A 21159-nucleotide genomic window follows, 5' to 3' on the forward strand; every position below is an offset into this window, starting at 1 on the left:
AATGGAGGCTGGAGCCAGATGCAGTTCTGACCAATACTGTGTTTATAATGCTTTTCACAGGCGCTCTTGTTACTGTTCACAGCTCATGGACTCTGACCCCGGGCCCTTTTCTGCTGTATTCCTGGTCCTTTCCCATGTTACATTGTACACGTCACTCATCCCCGCCCCTGCATCCCTAAGCAAGGACATTGCTACTGATACCTATTTCGTATGTTTTATTCTAACTGCCTTCTGATTTGTTTTACATTATTCTACTTTAATTCTCACCGTGGAGGTGTTTCTCTGCCCATTTGTATTATTTTATTATTCACTGTATGTGCTTTTGAGTTCGTCATCCAGCTAGTAGTGACAGTGATGTCCGGAGTCGACCACATTGGGTCAGACCTCAGCTGTCCCCTAAAAGTCGGAGTAAACTCCTTGTGAGGCTGCCAATAAGTCTTTGATACCCTTGCTTTGAACTTGACCCTCTTGTAAGTTTTACACACCCTTTAATAGTTGAATGTTAGAGCAGCGGTGTCCAGTGCAACTTGCTGCGATACTGGGAATGTCCTATATTCTGTGGCAGCCACTAGTGACAGGTAGCTATTGAGCAGTTGCAGTGTGGCTTATGTGACCCAAGGAGCTAAATTTTAAATTTTATTTAAATTAAAAATTTAAATAGCCTTGTATGGCTAGTGTCTACCTATTGGACAGTGCTGATCTGTCACATTGCTACCCAAAATGTGACACACAGGCCAGCAGCATTGCCATCACCTGGAAGCTTGCTAGAAACGCAGCCATCAGGCCCATCTAGCATTACTGAATTAGATCTGCACTTTAACAGGATCTCCAGGTGATTCTACGCATGCTCAAGTTCAGAGGCGCTTACTAGCGCCTTGGCTGTATGTTAGAGTCAAATGGGGAGTTTTAAAAATATTGCTGCCTGGGTCCCAATTGCACTGATTCTGATTTAATTGGTGTAAGGCATGGCCTGGGCTTTGGGCATCCCCCAGGTGATTCTAATTCTCAGCAAAAATGTGTGGTACTCATACTTTGTGTGTATCCAAATCACCTGGGAATTTGAGAAAGCTATGGCAGCCTGGGCGCTTTCCTGCTTCAGCAAGCCTGAGTCTGTGTATTCTTTACCAGCTCTCCAGTGATTCTGATGCACACTTTTTGGGTTTGAAAATCTCTGATCTACTTCCAGCCAAGATGGAGGTGTAGGTAGACAGACACACTGTGCCTCCTCAAACAATCAAAAGAAGGACAATGACACAGTTAAAAACAAAAAACAACCAGAACTGACAGAAAATCAAAGTCTATGGAAGTCCAACAACCAAGGAGTTAAAGAAGAAACATTCATCCAGACCAGTAGGAGGGATGGAGACAGGCAGCCGAGCAGAGAGGAGTCCTGGCAAGGCGGCAGCTGGTGGATCAGGTCCCACATTTGCATGCAGATAAACTGGGAGGAACAACTGGGGAGTGAGACAGGCCTTGCAACCCAGGGCTCCAGTGCAGGGAAATAAAGCCTAAAACCTCTGATTGAAAACATCTGTGGGGGTTGAGGCAGCAGTGGGAGAAACTCCCAGCCTCATAGGAGAGTTCCTTGGAGAGATCCACAGGGTCCTAGAATGTACACAAACCTACCCACCCGGGAATCAACACCAGAAGGGCCCAATTTGCTTGTGGAAAGTGGGGTAAGTGACTGAAAGCCAGCAGAGAGCGGAGCAAGGCACTGTTCCCTCTCGATCCCCTCCCCTGCATACAGCATCACAACGTAGAGGGTTGCCCCGCCCTGGTGAACACCTAAAGTTCAGCCCCTTACTATATAACAGGTGCACCCAGACAAAAAAAAAAATGGCCCAAATGAAAGAGCAGATCAAAGCTCCAGAAAAAATACAACTAAACAACAAAGAGATAGCCAACCTATCCGATGCACACTTCAAAACACTGGTAATCAGGATGTGCCCAGAATTGTTTGAATATGGTTGCAAATTAGATGAAAAAAAAGGAAGCCTATGCTAAGTGAAATAAAGAAAAATGTACAGGGAACCAACAGTGACGGGAAGGAAACTGGGACTCAAATCAACAGTGTGGACCCGAAGGAAGAAAGAAACATTCAACAAGAACAGAATAAAGAAACAAGAATTCAAAAAAATTAGGAGAGGCTTAGGAACCTCCAGGACATCTTTAAACGTCCCAACATCCGAATCATAGGGGTGCTAGAAGGAGAAGAGGAAGAGCAAGGAATGGGAAACTTATTTGAAAACATAATGAAGTAGAACTTCCCCAGTCTGGCAAAGGAAATAGATTTCCCGAAACTCTAAGAAGCTCAGAAAGTCCCAAAGAAGTTGGGACTTCCAACTTCTTCTTCCTTGGGAAGCGCACACCAAGGACATCATAATTACATTACCTAAGATTAAAGATAAGGAGAGAATCTTAAAAGCAGCAAGAGAAAAGGAGAGAGTTACCTATAAAGGAGTTCCCATAAGGCTATCAGCTGATTTCTCAAAAGAAACCCTGCAGGCAGGAAGGGGCTGGAAAGAAGTATTCAAAGTCATGTAAGGCAAAGACTTACAACCAAGATTACTCTATCCAGCAAAGCTATCATTTAGAATGGAAGAGCAGATAAAGTGCTTCCCAGATAAGGTCAAGTTAAAGGAGTTCATCATCACCAAGCACTTATTATATGAAATGTTAAAGGCACTTATCTAAGAAGAAGAAGATAGAAAAATATGAACAGTAAAATGACAACAAACTCACAGTTACTAATAACTGCATCTAAAACAAAAACAAAAACTAAGCAAAAACTAGAACAGGAACAGAATCACAGAAATGGAGATCACATGGAGGGTTATCAGTAGGGGAGTGGGAGGAGGAGAGAGGGGGAAAAGGTACAGAGAATAAGTAACATAAATGGTAGGTAGAAGGTAGACAGGAGGAGGTGGGGGAATGCAGGTGGGAGGAGGTGCCCAGGTTGGAGGGGAATAAAGGGGGGAAAGTGGGACAACTGTAATAGCATAATCAATAAAGCATATTAAAAAAAAGAAAATCTCTGATCTAGAAGATAGTGTCCCACAATCTTGGTCATGTAATCTAGAATGAAGTGCTTTGCTGATCTGAAAGAAAATTGATTTGCTAGATCTTTTAGTCATACAACTGTGTGAATGACTTATGAATACTTGCTTTTTACAAAGTGTGAGTTGGTGAATGTCTTCTCTCTAAGATTAAGTTTTTCTCCTTTTGAGAGATAGAAGTACCCGTCACGCTTTGGTTTTCAGAACTGCTAAGAATCCTGCTGATGACAGCTGGTAGCTTCAAGGTCAATTTTCCAGTTCATTAAGGTGCTGGCCTCTGGATCAGAATGTCCCACAATGCGAAGTGTCTGGAAGTCAAGAAAAGCCCAAGCCCTCGTGCCCCAGCACAGCCCCACGGACAGTCAGATGCAGCCCGTCAGCTGACGGCGGCTGGCGTGGAGGGAGGATTTAGAAGTGTCTGGTACATTCTGATCCCAGCTCGTTCGGCCCTCCAGGCTACTGGGTCAGGAGGGTTGCCTTCGGCATCATTCTATCTCGGGAGCTGGGAAAGCGATTGGATAACTAGGTGACTCTGCTTTTTTTTTTCTCTCTCTCTCTTTAATGTGCTAAGTTGTATATCAGCTAAAACCGTTTGTGACAAAGAACACTTTTTATGTGCTGGTGCAGCCAGGCTTTGTCAGGACATGTGTTTATTAGCTATTTGTTTCTGGGAAATGCAATAAAAACTAAGGACGGTTTGGAAAATATGTTAGCAACCAACTTGTTTTCTCTATTAAAAGTAATTGCTATTAAAAACATGCCACAAAACTGTCTTCCTTCTCTGATTGTCAACTTCAGTTTCCATCCTTGTGTTTCTCACAGCAAAATTGTAGGTGCAAACAGAATGTAACGTGCGTTGTTTTTGACCTGCGATGGTTTCAGGACCTCAGTAGCAAGTCAGCTGCCTTTTCCATCGCCCCCTTGCCCAGATAAGGGAAGATCTGAAATCAGACATGTTGTGGAAAAGCAGCAATAAACCGAGTCTTGGTGGAAACTAACTAGACTCTACACATAGAGTCTCTCTGGCAGCCGTAGACAAGAGAGAATGGGGGGAGCCCAGGAGGAGAAGGCTGCCTGAGCACTAGAAGGCCACAGATTTGCAGTTCGTCCTCTTACATGGAGGCCTGTCCTCACACGAAGCCTGTGGTCCCAGCTGGGTTGTGGGGAAAGGACTCGATGACCAGAACTTTCCTGGGGTACCCCTTTCTGGTGGACTTTGGAGGACCTTGGTCGAATAGGGGCTTTCTTGGTTTAACCTGGTGCAAGAATGTGACTTCCGGGCAAACTGATTGATGCCGGGCTTGTTGGCACGGGCTTGGAGGCCAGCCCTCACTGAACAGTCTCCCTCCAGGAGGGAGCTGGGTCCTCTGTGGACTGTGTGAAAAACTCTTCTTGAACCCATAGATGGGGCTGCATTCAGTGACACGAGTCAGCAGTACTTACGGTTTCCCCAGTGGAGGTGAGCATGGTTCTAACCACGGAGGCAGACTTCGTAAAAGCTTGTTTCTTGTTGGTTAAAGGAATAAAAATCACTAGCCCACTGGGGCATGGGTGGTAATGGGAGTGAGAAGACGTCTCTTTAAATATTCTTGGGAGGCCTTGTGATGGGCCTAAACCTGGGTGGTCAGTGTGGAAAGAAGCAGCTGAATGAGAAGCATGGGAAAGATTGGGTCAAGAAGCATGACAGTCTCTCCAGCCCTATGATGGGTTGTCTGTTTCTGCCCTGCCTTATGTTCTTGCGTCATGGCTAGGCACGTGTTTCAATGTGAAACTCAGATGGAAGGCATACAGTGCCGATGAGAGCAGGGTAGAGAGTGAGGCCTTTCGTGGGGGTTAACTGCTTTTCATATATGTTCAGTAGGTGGGAGGAGAGCTTTTTTCTTGTTCCTTTTGAGGGACTGGGGAACCTTTGGAAAGGCATGGGCTCTGGTGGAATTTCGTGTTTGGAAATCAATGCCTGACTGTGCTTTTTCCCTTTGGCTGTGTACCTAGTGTGTGTCAGTTCCTGGAGCTGTGTCAAAGCCCAGACGGTGGCTTTGGAGGGGGCCCCGGCCAGTACCCACACCTTGCACCCACGTATGCAGCCGTCAATGCCCTGTGCATCATTGGCACTGAGGAGGCCTACGACGTCATTAACAGGTACGGCCAAAGCCAGCAGTGACGGAAACGCAGAAGGGTGCCCCTCCTGCTGACACTGCACTGACCTCACCGTCTCTGGCCTCTCTCCCATTCGTTTCGCAGACAGAAGCTTCTTCAGTATTTGTACTCTCTGAAGCAACCTGACGGCTCTTTCCTCATGCACGTTGGAGGTGAGGTGGATGTGAGGTGAGTGGGGTCTTTCTCGGGCTGCCCCACCGGTGGGTGTGAGGGCTTGGCATTAGAGGCGCCAGATCCAAGGAGGAGCCTGGTGGACCTGCCGCCCTGTCACAGAATGACAGGCAGAATGACTTGCTGGTGACGCAGTATCACAGTCATTGCAGAGATGACACAGACACCCTCAGGGTGATGAGCACTCGATGTCTTTTACGTAAATATCAAAATATAAGTAAGACAGAAACAGAATCAACTGCTCTTGTTTTAAAAGTTAAAAATACATTCATCTGGCATAAAAGGCTATACCATGATATATAACAACCATGTAGTGTCATGTAATCTTTCACCTCTCTGGGATAGGAAGGGAGAAGAAACGCCAGTGGGGACTTAGTAAATGTTTTCTGAATGGGTTTGATAAAATCGAGATAACGTTTAACACCCGCACGAGAACTGTTTCGGGAGGCGCAGAACCCTTCTGGGCCAGCGGAGCGCAGTGAAGTAGACTTGCATTAACTGCTTAGAAGGAGTTGGTGCAAAATTATTACTTAACTTAAGAATTGTTTGATGTACCTAGTAAGCAGCTTATTCACCTGGCAGGTGATTGCTAATGAAGCGTAGAGAGAATTCACTGAACAAGTCATTTCTCAATGGCAGCGGATCATTGAGATTTTATACCAAAGTCTTATTACTTAGCCTGAATAATACATTTTGATGAGGTTTCCATATCAAAGTTATCTTACTGCCTTTTTGTAAATGTGTTTGCTTCTACACGAGTGGATTAACATTCTGGGTGAGCCATTGGTTTGAAAATGTAGGGGAAGAGAAACAACCGCTCCATGGCGGTTGTGGAGCATGAAATACATTGCGGATAAAAGTAGGCAACCGGGCTGCAGAGGCCTCCAGTAAAGGACTTCCTTCTATCTGAAACTTGCCAGCTCAAATAAAAAAACTAGCATAGGTGTCTACCAGAAAAACTGTTTCTCTACTCACGACACTTGTGATATCACGAATGTGAGTGAGGACACACACCGCAGGATAAGGGCTCAGTCCCACAAGACTGCCCCTACTTCGGACGCCACTCACAAGTGGCATGTCATGTCCCTTGGTTATCCATACTTCTGTGCTGCTGCCTGACATGGCTACAAATTGGGGGTTCCTGTGATGCTCTCCTCGGGTTCAGTGATTTGCTAGAATGGCTCACGGAGCTCAGGGAAACACTTTACTATTACTGGTTCATTCTGAGTATGTTATAAAGGATACAAATTAGTGGCCTGATGAAGAGGTAGATAGGGAGAGGTCTGGAAGTTTCCAGAGTGCAAGAACTTCTGTCCCCGTGAAGTTGGGGTATGCCACCCGCCAGCAGGCACTGGCTGCATTCGCCAGTCCAGAAGCTCCCCGAATCCCTTCATCTAGGGTTGTTATGGGGGTTCCATTATATAGGCATGATTGATGAAATCATTGGCCATTGGTGATTAACCCAATCTCCAGCCCTTTCAGCCTCCTCTGGACAGTGGGGCTGAAAGTTCTGACCTTCTAATCACATCGTTCCTTCCTCTGGCCACTGGTCCCCGTCCTCCAGGAGTCACCTCAGATGCAGCGGAATGGGGCTTGTTGTAAAAACAAAAGACTCTCCTATCACGCCTATAACTCAAAATATTCCAAGGGTTTTAGGACCACTGTGCCAGGAACTGGGCAGAAGACCACATTTGTATTTACTATATCACAATATCTCAGTATCTATTGTTAGAAGATAAACTGAGGCACATTAAAAATTCTAAGTTTATTTCAGCAAAAATCAATTTGATTTGGGCAGCACATAGCCTAGCAGATAGAAAGGAAGTCCAAGGAGCTGCATAAAATAAAGTACTTTTATAGGCAGGAGGGAGCGGGGACAAGGAATGGGCACTCGGCAAAGGTGGGCTGGTTATGGCGAGGTCACTTTGGGGGACGGTGGGGACTTAGCAGGCAGATGACCTAACCAGTGCTGATCATGCAGTTCCTGATGGACTGGTGTGAGATTCCACGTCTGGGAAAGCCCAGACTATAAGTCAGTATTGGTTTAGCATAAGTGACTCCATTTTGAGCCTCTTACCTTGTTTTTTAAACATTGTATAGTTCAACAAAGCCAATATAACTACTGAGGAAAAGTAATGCAGTATTGTGTTGATGCTTCTTAAGGAAAAAATTACAAGATTTTTTTCCCTTCAAGGTCACTACATTTTCATTCCAGTTCTATAGATATTCCAATCAAATATGCACAGTCTTGAAATTCAGCTTTTTAAAACTTTCTCAGATTATTAGACAAAAGCAAACAAACCCTGGCAAGATCACTTTGGCATTTTATCACATGCCTAGACGACAGAGCATTGAGTGTGTTCCAGAAAGAATTCCGAGTTGCTGAAGTGTAGAAGGCCTGGGGGCCGTGGGAGGATGGGGGCTGGAAGCACCTGTGGAGAACAGGTGAGGGGCCCTGAAATCTTAAGAAGCCCAGAGTTTAAAGGCAGTAGGAAGCCCCCAAAAAGATGTGTTTGTGTTCCCTCCCCATCTCAATGTGAGATCTAGGACCAGCCAGGACCAGTCAGTGGCTTCTGGCACCGTGCCTTAGTTCTTCCATTTATGAGAGATGAAATATGTTTTTGGCCTCCTCCCTACCTCAGAGGTTACATTAGGATTCAAGAGCAAATACTTTTTTAAAAAATATTTTATTTATTATTTTTAGAGAGAGGGAGGGAGAAAGAGAGGGAGAGAAACATCAATGTGTGGTTGCTTCTCACATGTCCCCTACTGAGGACCTGGCCTGCAACCCAGGTATGTGCCCTGACTGGGAACCGAACCAGCGACCCTTTGGTTTGCAGGCCAGCACTCAGTCCACTGAGCCACACCAGCCAGGGCTAAGAGCAAATACTTTTGAACCCTGTTGAGAGGCTCAAGACCTAAAGGAAATTAGATCAGACCTTCGAAGTCAGCTTCTGGTAGACGGCAACATTTGGCACCTAGGACTTTTGCGTGCTTCCGATGCCTGCTGGCATAACTCAGCCTCTGCGGTGCCTTTGGCCGGCGTGAACAGGCTGTAAAAATGCTGACAGGATAATGCTGCTCACAGCTTCTGCAGGGATTTCTTTGGAAATCCTCAGTAAGTTTGACTTAAGTTTGACTAATACAGAAACTAGACCCTTCTCACTCCTCCCTTTTGTAATTTCTTAGGAGGTCTTAGAAAAAGGATTTGTAAGCAGAATTTTTATCTTCAAGATAAAATGGAGCTGAGATGCTGGCATTTGAAAAGACGGTAGCCGGGAGGAAAGGACAGTTTGTAGACGTGTTCCATCATAGAGGGCGACGCTGAAGTAAATGCTTTGAGAAGAATTAGGGCTGGCAGAATCCTTCCAAATCAAGTAGGACAGCATTACGAAAATAAAAACATGTGCTCTTTCTTTTTCATTTAAAAACGTGTGTGTATGTGTGTCTGTACTGGTGGGGTGCTTGAAATCAAGGTGTTTTTTTTTTTCTCTCTCCAGAGGCTTAAGAAAGGTATCTGAGTGGGCTTGTTCAGCCCTCTCTCATCTAAGCAGCCATCATGGCCTGGCGGCCTGCTTTGCAATGTGTTGTAGAAAAAAAATACGTAGTCAAGCTTTAATGTTTCCATGCCATAAACAGACAGAAATCTTGGATCTGAAACAGGACTGACATCTGAGTGAGTGAGCGTATCAGAAATACCTGAACGACACCATGGAATTTTGGGAGCCCTTATAGGTCTTTGAAAGAAGAGCCGCAGTCACTTTTGACATGAATCGCTATGGCTGTTGTTTCCTCTGATGTAGATTTGACCATGTGGAGGTAGGGAGAATAGAATGTCATGTTCTTTTCACTGAAGCCATGCTGTGAGCAACTCTATCCAAACAGAATGTCAAACCTCTCGGTTGGAGACCCAGGAGGACTGACCCTGTGCCAAGAGTGAGGACAGGAGGTGATTACAGCTTACTAGGCAGAGAGAGCAATCTGCCCAAGAAGTTCACTGAGCCTTATTTAGGCTCTTCCTTAAAGCTTAACACTTTCCCCTCTATTTCTGTGCTTTCAGAAGTGCGTACTGTGCCACCTCGGTAGCTTCTCTGACCAACATCATCACTCCAGACCTCTTCGAGGGCACTGCCGAATGGATAGCAAGGTGAGAGGAGCTGGGTTTGTCCTGGCCTTTTAGACAGCTATGGCCAAACTCTTCTGAAAAATAAAGAAAATGAAAAAAAGACCGGAAGGGAAAATAAAATTACAAGAGATGTATTAGGGTTGTAACACTGTAAGTTTCAAAATTACCTTAAAAGGTGCCCGCACCAAACTTTCTTTAATGTCGTATTACAGTTTAGATTGGCAAGGGTCAAAAACTTGGTTAGACAGTCATGGTGAGAGTCGAAGTGGATTTATCCATTTTTAAGAGCAACTTGGTAATATCTCAAAGTAGCCCTTGCTGATGACCCAATAATCCCACTCCTGCAGAAACTCTCGCGAGGATGCGTGAAAGAGACAGACAAAAAGCTGGAAACAGGTTAAATGTTCATAAGCACAACATGGACCAGTAGGGTTTGATATAGGCACATTGGAATATAATATAGCCATTAAAATGAATGAATGAAAGCTACATGTATCAGTGTGGATGAATCTCAAAGCTCTCATTTAGAATCAAAGGACAGATAAAGAGCTTCCTAGACAAGAAAAGGCTAAAAGAGTTCATCACCACCAAACCAGTAGTATATGAAATGTTAAAGTGTCTTCTTTAAGAAGAAGAGAAAAAAAGAAATATGAAAAAGAAAATGGCAATAAATACCTATCTATCAACAATTGATTCTAAAAATCCAAAATTAGTAAGCAGAACAGAAACAGACTCATACACAGAGAACATTTTGACAGTTGCCAGATGGGAGGTTCGTTAGGGGGATGGGTAAAAAAGGTGCAGGTGTTAAGAAGTATAAGTAGGTAGTTACAGAAAAGTCATGGGGATGTAAAGTACAGTATAGGGAATATAGTCACTAAAATTCTAATAACTAGGTGTGGTGTCAGGTGGGTGTGAGATTTATCAGGATGATCATTTAGTAAGTTATATAATATCTAATCACTGTGGTGTACATCCAAAACTAATATATGTCAACTGTAATTGAAAAACTAAAAAATGATTTTAAAAAATTAGTGAATGAGAGCTACATGTGTCAATATGGACTGATCTCAACAATGTTGGGTAAAAAGGGGGGGTTGTTAAACATACCAATCAACATATTTACTTAAAATGTAAAAATATGCAAAACAGTTCTATATTGTTTATGGAAAGAATCATACATAACAATATAAAAACATGCCTGGGAAAGATAAATACCAAGTTCAGGGTGGTGGTTACATCTGGGGAGAGAGCAGAGGAAATGGGACTCAGGAGGCCTGCACATCTCCACTGAGGACTTGAACCGTATCTCTAATGGTTCATTCCTTCAAAATATTTTTTAAAAGCCCTGCAATGTACATGGTTAAATGAAAGACAGGTGTTAGGTGCATGTATGTTCTATATATTATTTCCTATACTTTCCTGGATGCTTCAAATAGTTTATCATTAAAAATAAAACAAAACGTATAGTAGATACATATGTATATTATGAAAAGATATACAAACTACATTTAGTTTTTACATTTTTATTTTTATTGAAGTATATTTATTACTATGAAAATGTAATTTATAGCTAAACCAGATGATATACTACGATAATATTTGGGTTTTTTTGTATAACTTTAATTTTCTTAGACTTAATTATTACCTCTTTTTAAAAATGCATGTATCATGAATTCATTCCCAAATTTTCTGGCAGAGCTATACAATTACTCTCAATACAGTCAAACACTCCAGGCAACATACTGATTCTCTTGTGTGTGTGTGTGTGTGTGTGCGCGTGTGCATGTACGCGCACACACACGTGTGTGTTTTGAGTTATCCTACCTGGAGCGCACTGCCCTCCTGCTTCCGTTGGACAGACTGTGCTCGGCCGGCTGCCGTAGGCGTCCAGGTGCTTCCTTTCAGCACGAGATTCACTCCACTTCTCCCCCGTGCTGAAGCCCCACCCTCCTTTCTCTGGGTTTGTGAACTCCTTTCAATGAAGTGCATGCTCCAGGAGATCCTCCAAAAGAGCACTTGGGTGATACATTTAAAAAATTTTTTTAATTAAATTTATTGGGGTGACATTGGTTATGGTGATACATTTTTTAAACTTTTATGTATATCTTTATTCTGGTCTCACACTTGACTGATAGTTTATTTGGTTATAGGTTTCTAAACTGGAAACTGTATAAATCGTATTCCTTCAGAATTTTTAAGCATTGCTCCATTATCTTTTGGCTTCCGGTGTCACTGTTTAAAAGGCTGATAATAACAATAACCAACATTTACTGAGGACTCGGTATGTAGTACTCGCTAGTGGGGTAGCTACAGTTTAGAGACGGAGAGTATAGGCTTTGGAGCTAGACTGCCTGAGTTTGGTCATTTTTTCTACTTTGTGTTGCTCAGTTGAAATTTGCAATCTTTGTATTCATAACAAATGTATTTTTCTTCACTTCACTGAGGTAAATGTATAATTATAATACCTGCTCTAAAACCCTTGTCTGGTAATTTTAACATCTAGGTATCTTGAATATCTAGGTATGTGAGTTCTTTGGCTTCTCCATTTCCTGTACTATTCTTAACAGCCCCCTGTCTATTTTATACCCACCAATTATGTTTCCTATTCCCTGTTCTTTTCCCCCGTTCTTTCCCTCCCAGCTGATAACCATCCAAATGATCTCCATGTCTATGATTCTGTTCCTTTTCTTAGTTTTTTAGATTCACTTGTTCATAGTTGTAAGTTTGTTGTCATTTTAATATTCATAGTTTTGATCTTCTTTTTCTTAAATTAATCCCTTTAACATTTCATGTAATAATAGCTTGGTAATGATGAACTCCTTAAGCTTTACCTTATCTGGGAAGCACTTTATCTGCCCTTGCATTCTAAATGATAGCTTTTCTGGATAGAGTAATCTTGGTTGTAGGTCCTTGCTTTTCATCGCTTTGAATGCTTCTTGCCTGCAAAGTTTCTTTTGAGAAATCAGCTGATAGACTTACAGGAACTCCTTTGTAGGTAACTCTCTGCTTTTCTCTTGCTGCTTTTGAGATTCTTTATGTTTAACCTTTGGCATTTTAATTAAGATGTGTCTTGGTGTTGCCCTCTGTGGGTCCAACTTGTTTGGGACTCTCTGTGTTTCCTAGACTTGTATGTCTATTTCCTTTGCAAATTAGGTAAGTTTTCTTTCATTATTTTTTCAAATAAAAATTTCAATGTCTTGCTCTTCCTCTTCTTCTGGCATCCCTATAATTTGGATGTTGGCACTTTTAGAGATGTCCCACAGTCTTCTTACACTGTCCTCATTTTTTAATTCTTTTTCTCCTTGCTGTTCTGGTTGAATGCTTATTGCTTCCTTATGTTCCAAAACATTGATTTGCATACTGGCTTCCTTCCTTTCATTATTGGTTCTCTGTGTATTTTTCTTTATTTTACTTAGTGTAACCTTCATTTCTTCCTTTATGTTGTTGCCATACTCAGTGAGTTCTCTGAGCATCCTAATCACCAGTGTTTTGAGTTCTGCATCTGATAGGTTGGCTATCTCTGTTTCATTTAGTTCTTTTTCTGGGGTTTTGTTCTGTTCTTTCATTTGGGCTACATTTCTTTGTCTCCTCAATTTGTCTCCTCACTGTGTTTGTTTCTGTATATTAGGCAGAGCTGCTTTGACTCCCTGTCTTAGCACACCTGTTAAGTTGTATGGGGTGGAGCCTTAGGTATTCACCAGGGTGAGGCAACCTGCTTCACCACTTTGTGGTTTTGTGGCAGGCAGGGAGGGGCTTGGAGAGGGGACAGTGCTGCTGCCTGGCTTCTGGAGGTTTCCCCAGCACTCATCCTGTTTCCAGTCACTTTATCCACTTTCTGTATACAGCTGGCACCCTGTTGCCCTGGTGCTGAATCCCAGAGTGGGTGGGTCTGTGCATGTTTTAAGTCCATGTGCTCTCTTCAGTCAGGGTCTCCTGAAAATCTAGCAGTTTCTTCTGCTGCCCCAACACCCACTGGTTTTTACAGCCAGAAGTTACGGGGATTTATCTTTCCGGTGCTGAAACCCTTGGCTGTGCAGCCTGGCCTGGGGCTGGGATTGCTTGTTCCCAAGGTATCCCTCCCAGTTTTATCCACCACCTGTGAATGTGGGACTGCCTGTTCCACCACTGTCTCTTCATGCCACGCCACATCTCCTCACCTCTCTGCCCCGACTCTGCGTCCACTCCTCCTACCAGTCTGGATGAATGTAGCTTCTGTAAATCCTTGGTTGTCAGACTTCCAAACGGTTTGATTTTCTGGCAGTTCTGAGTGTTATTTGTTTTGAGGTTAGTTGTAATTCTTCTTGTGGTTGCCTGAGGAAGCAAAGCGTGTCTGCCTATGCCTCCATCTTGACCAGAAGTCTGTATTCTTCAGTTCTAAGAAACTTTATTATATTATCTATTTTATAATTTCTTCCCCTTTATTTTCTGTATTTGCTCTTTTTATAACATCCTATTAGTAGGGTTGGTCTACTTTTTCAAACATTTTTTTTTGCCTATTTTTCACCTCTTAATTTTTCTATATACTTTCTGAAAGATTCCCTTACCTTTTATCTTTTAATCTTCCTGTTGTTATTTTTGCAATTCTATTTTAAACTTTCGAGAGCTTATTTTATCTTTATTTATAACAAAAAAACGCTTCTTATATACTCTCCTGTTCTTGTTTCAGGAATATTTTATACCTACACTGGTTTTACTTTGTATTATATTTTATTTAAAGATATAACTTTAAACAGTTTATTTCTGCTTCCTACATTATTTACTCCAATTTATTTTTGTTTGTTTGTCTGGTCTCTCTCTTTCATATTGGAGACTTTGCTCAAATGTCTGGTGTTCAGATTTAGCGTCAAGTGCTAAAATCTGATGGGAAGCTGTGTGTGCCAGGGTGGGCTAGGAGTCAGCCATTCATTGGGGAATTCTCATATATCAATATCTTTAGGTTTTTCCCTTGAGCATATGAGTTTCTCTAGAGAAGAATCTTCCAAATTCTTGGTTGGGGTATGAAGTTGGCAGCCAGCCTTGTGAAATACTAGTAGAGAAAGAAATTAGGGGTCTTTGTGTTCAGATTGTAGACTCAACCCCCTGCTCAGAATAGAACCTCCTTCTTGCTCTCAGCTGTTCTGGAAATCCTGAATTCAGATCCCCCCAAAACACCATCTTCTGCTGGGTTTGTGTACTCCTGCTGGGTACCTGCAGGTCTGATTCTTATATAAATGAGCAGCCAATCAACTTGTCTAACACGCATTCCACTTTAGGAGGCACGTTGTGTCTCCGGTCCCTGGGCCTTTCATTGGGTAATCACCTTACTTTCTGTTGTCTCCTCCCCACTCCCTGGGCTGGTTTAGGTTTCTCTATTCTGTTGAGTCAGTTACTTCTTCTCTCTGTCCTTTGTAGCTTTCAAAATTTAGCTCCTGTTTGTATTCATATTCTCTTTACTGTGGTGGTTTTATGCCTTTTAAAATTGCTTTACTTTTGTTTTACTGGACTCTTGTGTTCAATCCGTTATGTTTAGCTAGAAGACACTCCCAAAGAAGTTTACTAAGTTGTTTCTATGCATGTGAAAACAAAAGGAGGGAAAGTGGAATGCATATTGTGTGTATGCGTGTGTATGCGTGTGTGTGTGTGTGTGTGTTTGTGTGTGTGTGCAGAGAGAGAGAGACTGGGATGCAGAAACGGACAGAGGTCATTGCTGGTGAGAGGGACTAGGAGGCTGATGGGCAGGGGACTTACTCTTCATTGTTTATTTTTAAACTGAATTTTTGTAATTAAAAATATGTTAAGATAAAAATTTTAAGAGGCCTTTTGTGTGTGTATTTTATACTCATGAGAACTTTAACTTGAGCCGTTTCTATGCTTCATGCAGCCAAATGTAGTGGGAAGAAAACTTGGAGTGTGTCTTTGGGTGGTGCTCAGGGATCTGTACGGGGAGTGGTAGCCAGTGTCTGGCTCTGCACTGTGTCTGCACTGTGATCCCCCTGGGCCTGTGGCCTCCCTGTAAAAGGTCTGTGAGTTCCCAGGATGCCTGGCCCCAGGGAGAGGGGCCTGGAGGGCAGGAGGTATTACTGCTTCCTTTCTCTCCTACCCGGAGTTTCCGCCGGCTCTTAGGTTAAGTGCTCGCCCACCTGGGCGCCTGTACTGTGAGGCAAATGCACCTGCAGGGAATATGGCTCTTATGTACATACTTTAAGATCATTGGAAGAAAATTCTCTGTTGTTACATGAAAATATACTGAAAGTTTCTTTATTTCATAGGTAAAACATGTTCATTAAAGCAAAGAGAAGAAAATTTACACCATTTGTAACCCACTACCAACAATTCTTTTAGTGCATGTCTTTCCAGAATTCCAGAATAATCATATAGTACATTATCATTGTAAAACTTTTTCACCTAATATATTTGGAACATCTTTAAATATATTTCTATAGCATTTTACATGACTGTAGTATTCTGTTGTACAGATACACCATAATGTGTATAACTAGGCTCTTACTGTTGGGCTCCTATGTTGTTTCTAGTATTTTGTTGCTATACATGGGAATATAGTGAACATTCCTCTAATTTGATCTTTGGAAGTATTCTTATTTTGTAGGGTTAATTCCTAGAAATGACCCTATATTTCTGGGCCAAAGATTATGCCTAGGATGGGATTTAATAGGATTTAATGACAAGGAAATATACCCTTAATATATAATCTAACTTCAAGTAATAATAATTGTAATAATAAGTGAATAATTTGAATATATAGAAAATTATCATTTAAAGTTTATTTCAAACAGTTATAAGGGTATATTTATTTACTATAGAAACTCTTGAAAATATAGGAAAATAAAGAGGAAAAATATTAGCAATAAACCTATACTAAAAGATAACCAGAATTAGCAATTATTTTTCAATTTTATTTTAATTTGATGGTTATCATACTGCATATATGATTTTCTAACTTTTTTCTAAAAAGTAGTTGGTGAGATATATGTTACATAAGTAGACTATTGCTGAGGTTCCTTTTTTTCCTTTTTTTGAGGAAAAGCATTTCTGAAAGTTAATTAGGTGACATCTTCCCATTCATAATTGTGATAGTCTATGCCTTTATGTGAGTGAACACATTTTTTGTCTCCCAGGGTCCTGCATGTGTGCGCATCCGTGCAACCCGGCTGCTCACTGGTTGACACCCACCCCTTGATCTCCTTTTCTCAATCTCATCCTAGGTGTCAGAACTGGGAAGGGGGAATTGGCGGCGTGCCAGGGATGGAAGCCCACGGTGGTTATACTTTCTGTGGCCTGGCCGCACTGGTCATCCTCAAGAAGGAACGTTTCTTAAACTTGAAGAACTTGTTGGTAAGTGCCTGTTGACTGTCTTCCTCCCAGACTCTAGACCCCCGCCCCCGCCATGTGACTACTCAGGCTTTGGGGGAGGCCGGGCTATGGGAGGGGCTCACAGAGCTCCTGCCTGGAGCTGGTGAACCCAGAGAGGAGTCCTGTACCGAAGCTTTACATAGAGTTGTTAGGGTGCTCACGCTGTTCGGAGAAAGTGGAAGAAATGAACATCTGCTCCCAGTTTCAGCTCCCTCCCTCCTGCCTCTCCATCTTCCTGCTCTGAACTTCCTACACAGTGTGTTAGGCCAACGCCAGAGTTTTCCTGAGTCCCTCAGACATCTGGTATGAGCCAGGTCACCTTCCTCAGACGTCCAAGAAAAATGTAGCTTCAGTCTCTTAAAATTAGGGGTTATCGTGTGTCTTAGAATATCCCAAGAGAAAAAGTTATGAGAAAAGCTTTGAGGCATTTTGAAGCCAAGCTTTTATTTCCTACCACACAAGTGAACTTTTAATAATTACATCTAAATGTGCTGGGCAGAGCTGGGCAATTGCGTTGAGCAGGCGGTCCAAACGTTCATGTTGGGACTCCAAGCTCCTGACCAAAACTCCGCATGAACTCAGAAAGCTGTCAGCTTCGAGGGGTCACAAGATTATCATTAAACTGTTGTCAGAGAACTAGCACACAAACACGCACAGCTGCCCAGGAGACAGATGTCTCTGGGGAGCATTTACTCCCTGACTCGGACCTTAAAGCAAACAGGTGCAGCTGATATTTGTCTCTTCTCTCCAGGTTCATGTGTGAGGCTCCTATCGTAGGCATTGTCAGGAGACCCACTGAGAGCTCCCTGGAGAGTTTCTGCTCCACTCTGTAGAGATATGACCAGCAGCTTTTTGTCTTCATTCTTTGGAGGCTTCCTATAACATGTTCTTTTTGAAGGCTGTGAAAGGCTTGATGGTTCATGATGAAATGGCCAGCTTTGTGCACAGGACTCTGACATCCACTAAAATCTGATTACTAACAAGGCATGAAACATAAAAGTTTTATCTCCTCCTGCCCTGACTGGTGTGGCTCAGTTGGTTGGGTGTCATCCCACAAAGTGAAAGTTCACTGGTTCAATTCCTGGTCAGGGCACACGCCTGGGTTGCAGGTTCAGTCCCCGGATGGGGCACATTAGAGAGGCAAACAATTAAGGTTTCTCTCTCTTTCTCTCTCCCCAGTTACAAAGACAGTATTAAAATTTGAACCCTGTCTACTCTTCCTAGCCATGTGACCTTGGGAAAATTGTCTAATCTATTTTCACTTCACCTTTTTTCCCTCTGTAAGGCAGAGACAGTAGTACCTTGAAGGTTAAAGGAAAGCACTTATATAAACAGCCTGGCACATGGTAGGTGCTCAGTGAATGTTAGTATCCTCCTTCTCCAAACTGCTCCTTCCCCTCCATTTGCTTTGGGAGAACTAGGGCTCATATCTGAAGGATTTTATAGAGTCAACAGAATAAATCCATGGGCTTAGACACTGGAAAAAATTAATTGGTCTGGCTTAAAAACACTTAATATGTGAGATAAGCAAAAATGAAGCATGGACTTCCCACGATAGTGGCAATTATCCCTTTTCTTGAGTAATGCATAGCTTACTTTCATTAAACGGCATCGGCCCCAAAGCACTGGCTCATTGAACACTGGGGATAACGTAGTGCCTACGTCTGCCATGCAATTTTTTTTGTCTTTCTTTTTAAGAATTTGGGATTGTGACTCTTTCTGGGTGGGTGTTACCTTAAGTAGGGATACAGTCTAAACCCTACAACCATTTACTTAAAGAAGGGCTGCAACCTGCTCCCCCTGCCTCCCCTTCTGCAAGGGTCATTTGTAACTGCTTTCAGAAACTCAGTCTAGTGAGAATGTAGGTACAGGGGGAATACCCTGCTTGGTGCCGTTCAGTTACCAAGGCAGTTACCGAGAGTCCCTGGCTGGTGGCCTCAACTGCCTTGCGGGGCCGGGAGGGAAATGGGAACGTCGTTATCTGCTCAGCCAGCTGGTTCTGCTCCTCTGAGCGGCCCAACCTGTGACGATCTTGGTCTCAGTAGTAGAGTGTGTTTAGAAAACTTGGAGATAAGTGAGAGATGGTAATATCATACGTGACCACTGAGTGACACCGGGAGCCATTTTACAGGTCCAAAGAAAAAGAGTTTCTTCCATCAGCCAGCCAGGTTCCCCGGAGAGAGGCCAGACTAGACAGACAGAGCCGTCATTGCTAATCGGAACTAGTGGCTCGCTCCTGCTTCCAGTCTGCGAGTGACTTACTTGGAGACCTAGGATGAGTTTCCTTAGGAGCCAAGTAAAAGTCAGAAACAGTTTGAGGTCATCCAATGACATATAGCACAAAATTCCTGCTTTTAATAAACTTCCCTGAGCAGGGAAAGTGATTAGAAATGAACTCCTGGTGGTCTTGCCTTAAATTTCCTTGTGAAGCCCTGTTCATTAAGAGACATTTGCAGGTATCCTTACACGCCAGCTTGGTCTCTTTATGCTCTCAGCACTAGCACCCATATGGAACCTGGGAAAAGGTGGTTAAATTGTGTTAGGCCCTGAGCAGAGATCAGTGCTGGTTGCCTCGGGAGGGTCGGCCTAAATAAATGTTCCACTCAAGGTCTGGCAGTGCGGGGAAGGAGGTGAGAAGCCAAAGCGCTATAACTCCGATGGGAGCTCTCCCGCCCCAGATCAGCCTCTGGAGAACTGGTCTTGCTGGACTTTGTGTCTCTTTTAGCCGACCACTCCCTCTTTGTCTCCTCCTCAGCAATGGGTGACAAGCCGGCAGATGCGGTTTGAAGGTGGATTCCAGGGCCGTTGTAACAAGCTGGTGGATGGCTGCTACTCCTTCTGGCAGGCAGGGCTCCTGCCCCTCCTCCACCGGGCACTGCATGCTCAAGGTGAGCTGGGACCTGCTGGGGGTGGGGGTGGGGGCTAGGTGATTTCCCTAGGCTGCTAACCAAGTGAGGAAGCCAGAGCGTGTTTTCAGAGGGATAGAAATAGCTCTGTCTATCCTGGCATTTCAGTTGCCGGCCTGGAACCTTCTCTTGGGCATGCATGTGCAGACTAGGAGTTAGTTCCAGTGGTTTAGGGATTGAGGCTGCTTCGCTCTGGCTGTGGCTGGGAGCGGGTGGGTGCCTGTCCCGGGCCCCACATTGACTGACACCTCAGCTGGGTGTGAAGCCACAGTTTCTGATGCAGTGCTCTGAAAGGGTCATATCAGAACTGAAAACCCATGCCGTGCACGTGGTCACAGCAGTGACAGAAAAGGGAACTGTATAAAGGGGCAGAGAACCAGAACCCACAGAGAAAAGACCCACCGTATCTGTCTGGCTGCGTAACTGCCACCATAAGAAATGTGGTATTTTAAAATGTTGAAGAATCTGAAATGGAAGTTTGTTCTGCCTGCACTACTTGCGTGGAGAGGCACATGTGTTTTCTGTGGCCTCTCTGATGGGAGTGCAAAACCAAAGCAGAGCAAGCAAAGCTTCTGGGAGCCTTCCCATATTATCTCTTGAAATCTCAGGCCACCTGCTGCATCCTGAGTTATCTTTCCCAGTTATTTTGTGTGAGAACAGGATGTCTCTGAGGAAGCCAGTGCGGGGTGGGGGGCGGGGGCGGGCAGGCCTGGTTACTCTGCTGGGCGCTGCTCTGTTCTTGGACGGAGATCCCTTGGCCCCAGGGAAGCTTCTCTTTGGACTTTGTAGCTGGGCAATCAGTCGCTCAAATGCAGACCGGTGGTGAGATTCTTTTCTGCTGCCCACCCCTACCCCCAGCACACACACACTTTTTCTCTTTGTTTGGCTGTTCTTTCCGAGCCTCTTTCTTCGGTTTCTTAATTTCATTTGAGCTGTGGCCACTTTTGAGACTGAACTGAAGTGAACAGAGCCTGTGGCCTGTCCTCGCTCTCTCCCTGTCTCAGCCTGTCCTCAGAGCCCTTGGCCGGGGCTGGGCTTTTGAGCCCACCCAGTCTGGGCTGGACCACTCTAGTGGGGAAGTCAGGAACTTCCCTAGAGTCCAGCATTTTCAAACCAGAAATAACATGGGGCTTTAGTGATCTTTTCATTGGAACTGGAGACTGAGCCCCTGGTAAAGCCTTTCACAAACCTGTCCTTGGCAGGGCTGAGATGCAGTCCTCCCGCGGCTGCCAGGAAAATGCGGAGAGAGCTGTAACAGGAGCACCACCTGCCAACGTCTCCAAGGGGGGCCCGGGCTGACATTTTGTTTATTGCAGCACACGTCCTAGAGGACTCGGCACATCAGAGCGTGCCTGTGGGAAAGGCTGCCTGAGTGTCTCGGGGCTTTGGC

General features: G+C 43.8%; 1 protein-coding gene across 2 annotated transcripts in view; it reads left to right on the forward strand.

Annotated features, from left to right (window-relative positions):
- Positions 1 to 21159, forward strand: part of FNTB (farnesyltransferase, CAAX box, beta) — a 61369-nt gene that overhangs the window by 28651 nt on the left and 11559 nt on the right. The window contains exons 1-6 of one of the 2 annotated variants that reach the window (XM_036011030.1): positions 3007 to 3582; positions 5049 to 5195; positions 5298 to 5381; positions 9445 to 9531; positions 16716 to 16845; positions 19619 to 19751. In XM_036011030.1, coding sequence (XP_035866923.1) covers positions 3344 to 3582; positions 5049 to 5195; positions 5298 to 5381; positions 9445 to 9531; positions 16716 to 16845; positions 19619 to 19751 — 820 coding nt within the window. In that variant the 5' untranslated portion in view covers positions 3007 to 3343. Of the gene's footprint in view, positions 1 to 3006; positions 3583 to 5048; positions 5196 to 5297; positions 5382 to 9444; positions 9532 to 16715; positions 16846 to 19618; positions 19752 to 21159 lie in introns of those variants that run through there. The other variant, XM_028505410.2, reaches the window with a different exon arrangement.

This window comes from Phyllostomus discolor, chromosome 1 (genome assembly GCF_004126475.2).
Source record: "Phyllostomus discolor isolate MPI-MPIP mPhyDis1 chromosome 1, mPhyDis1.pri.v3, whole genome shotgun sequence".
Taxonomy (NCBI): Eukaryota; Metazoa; Chordata; class Mammalia; order Chiroptera; family Phyllostomidae; genus Phyllostomus; species Phyllostomus discolor.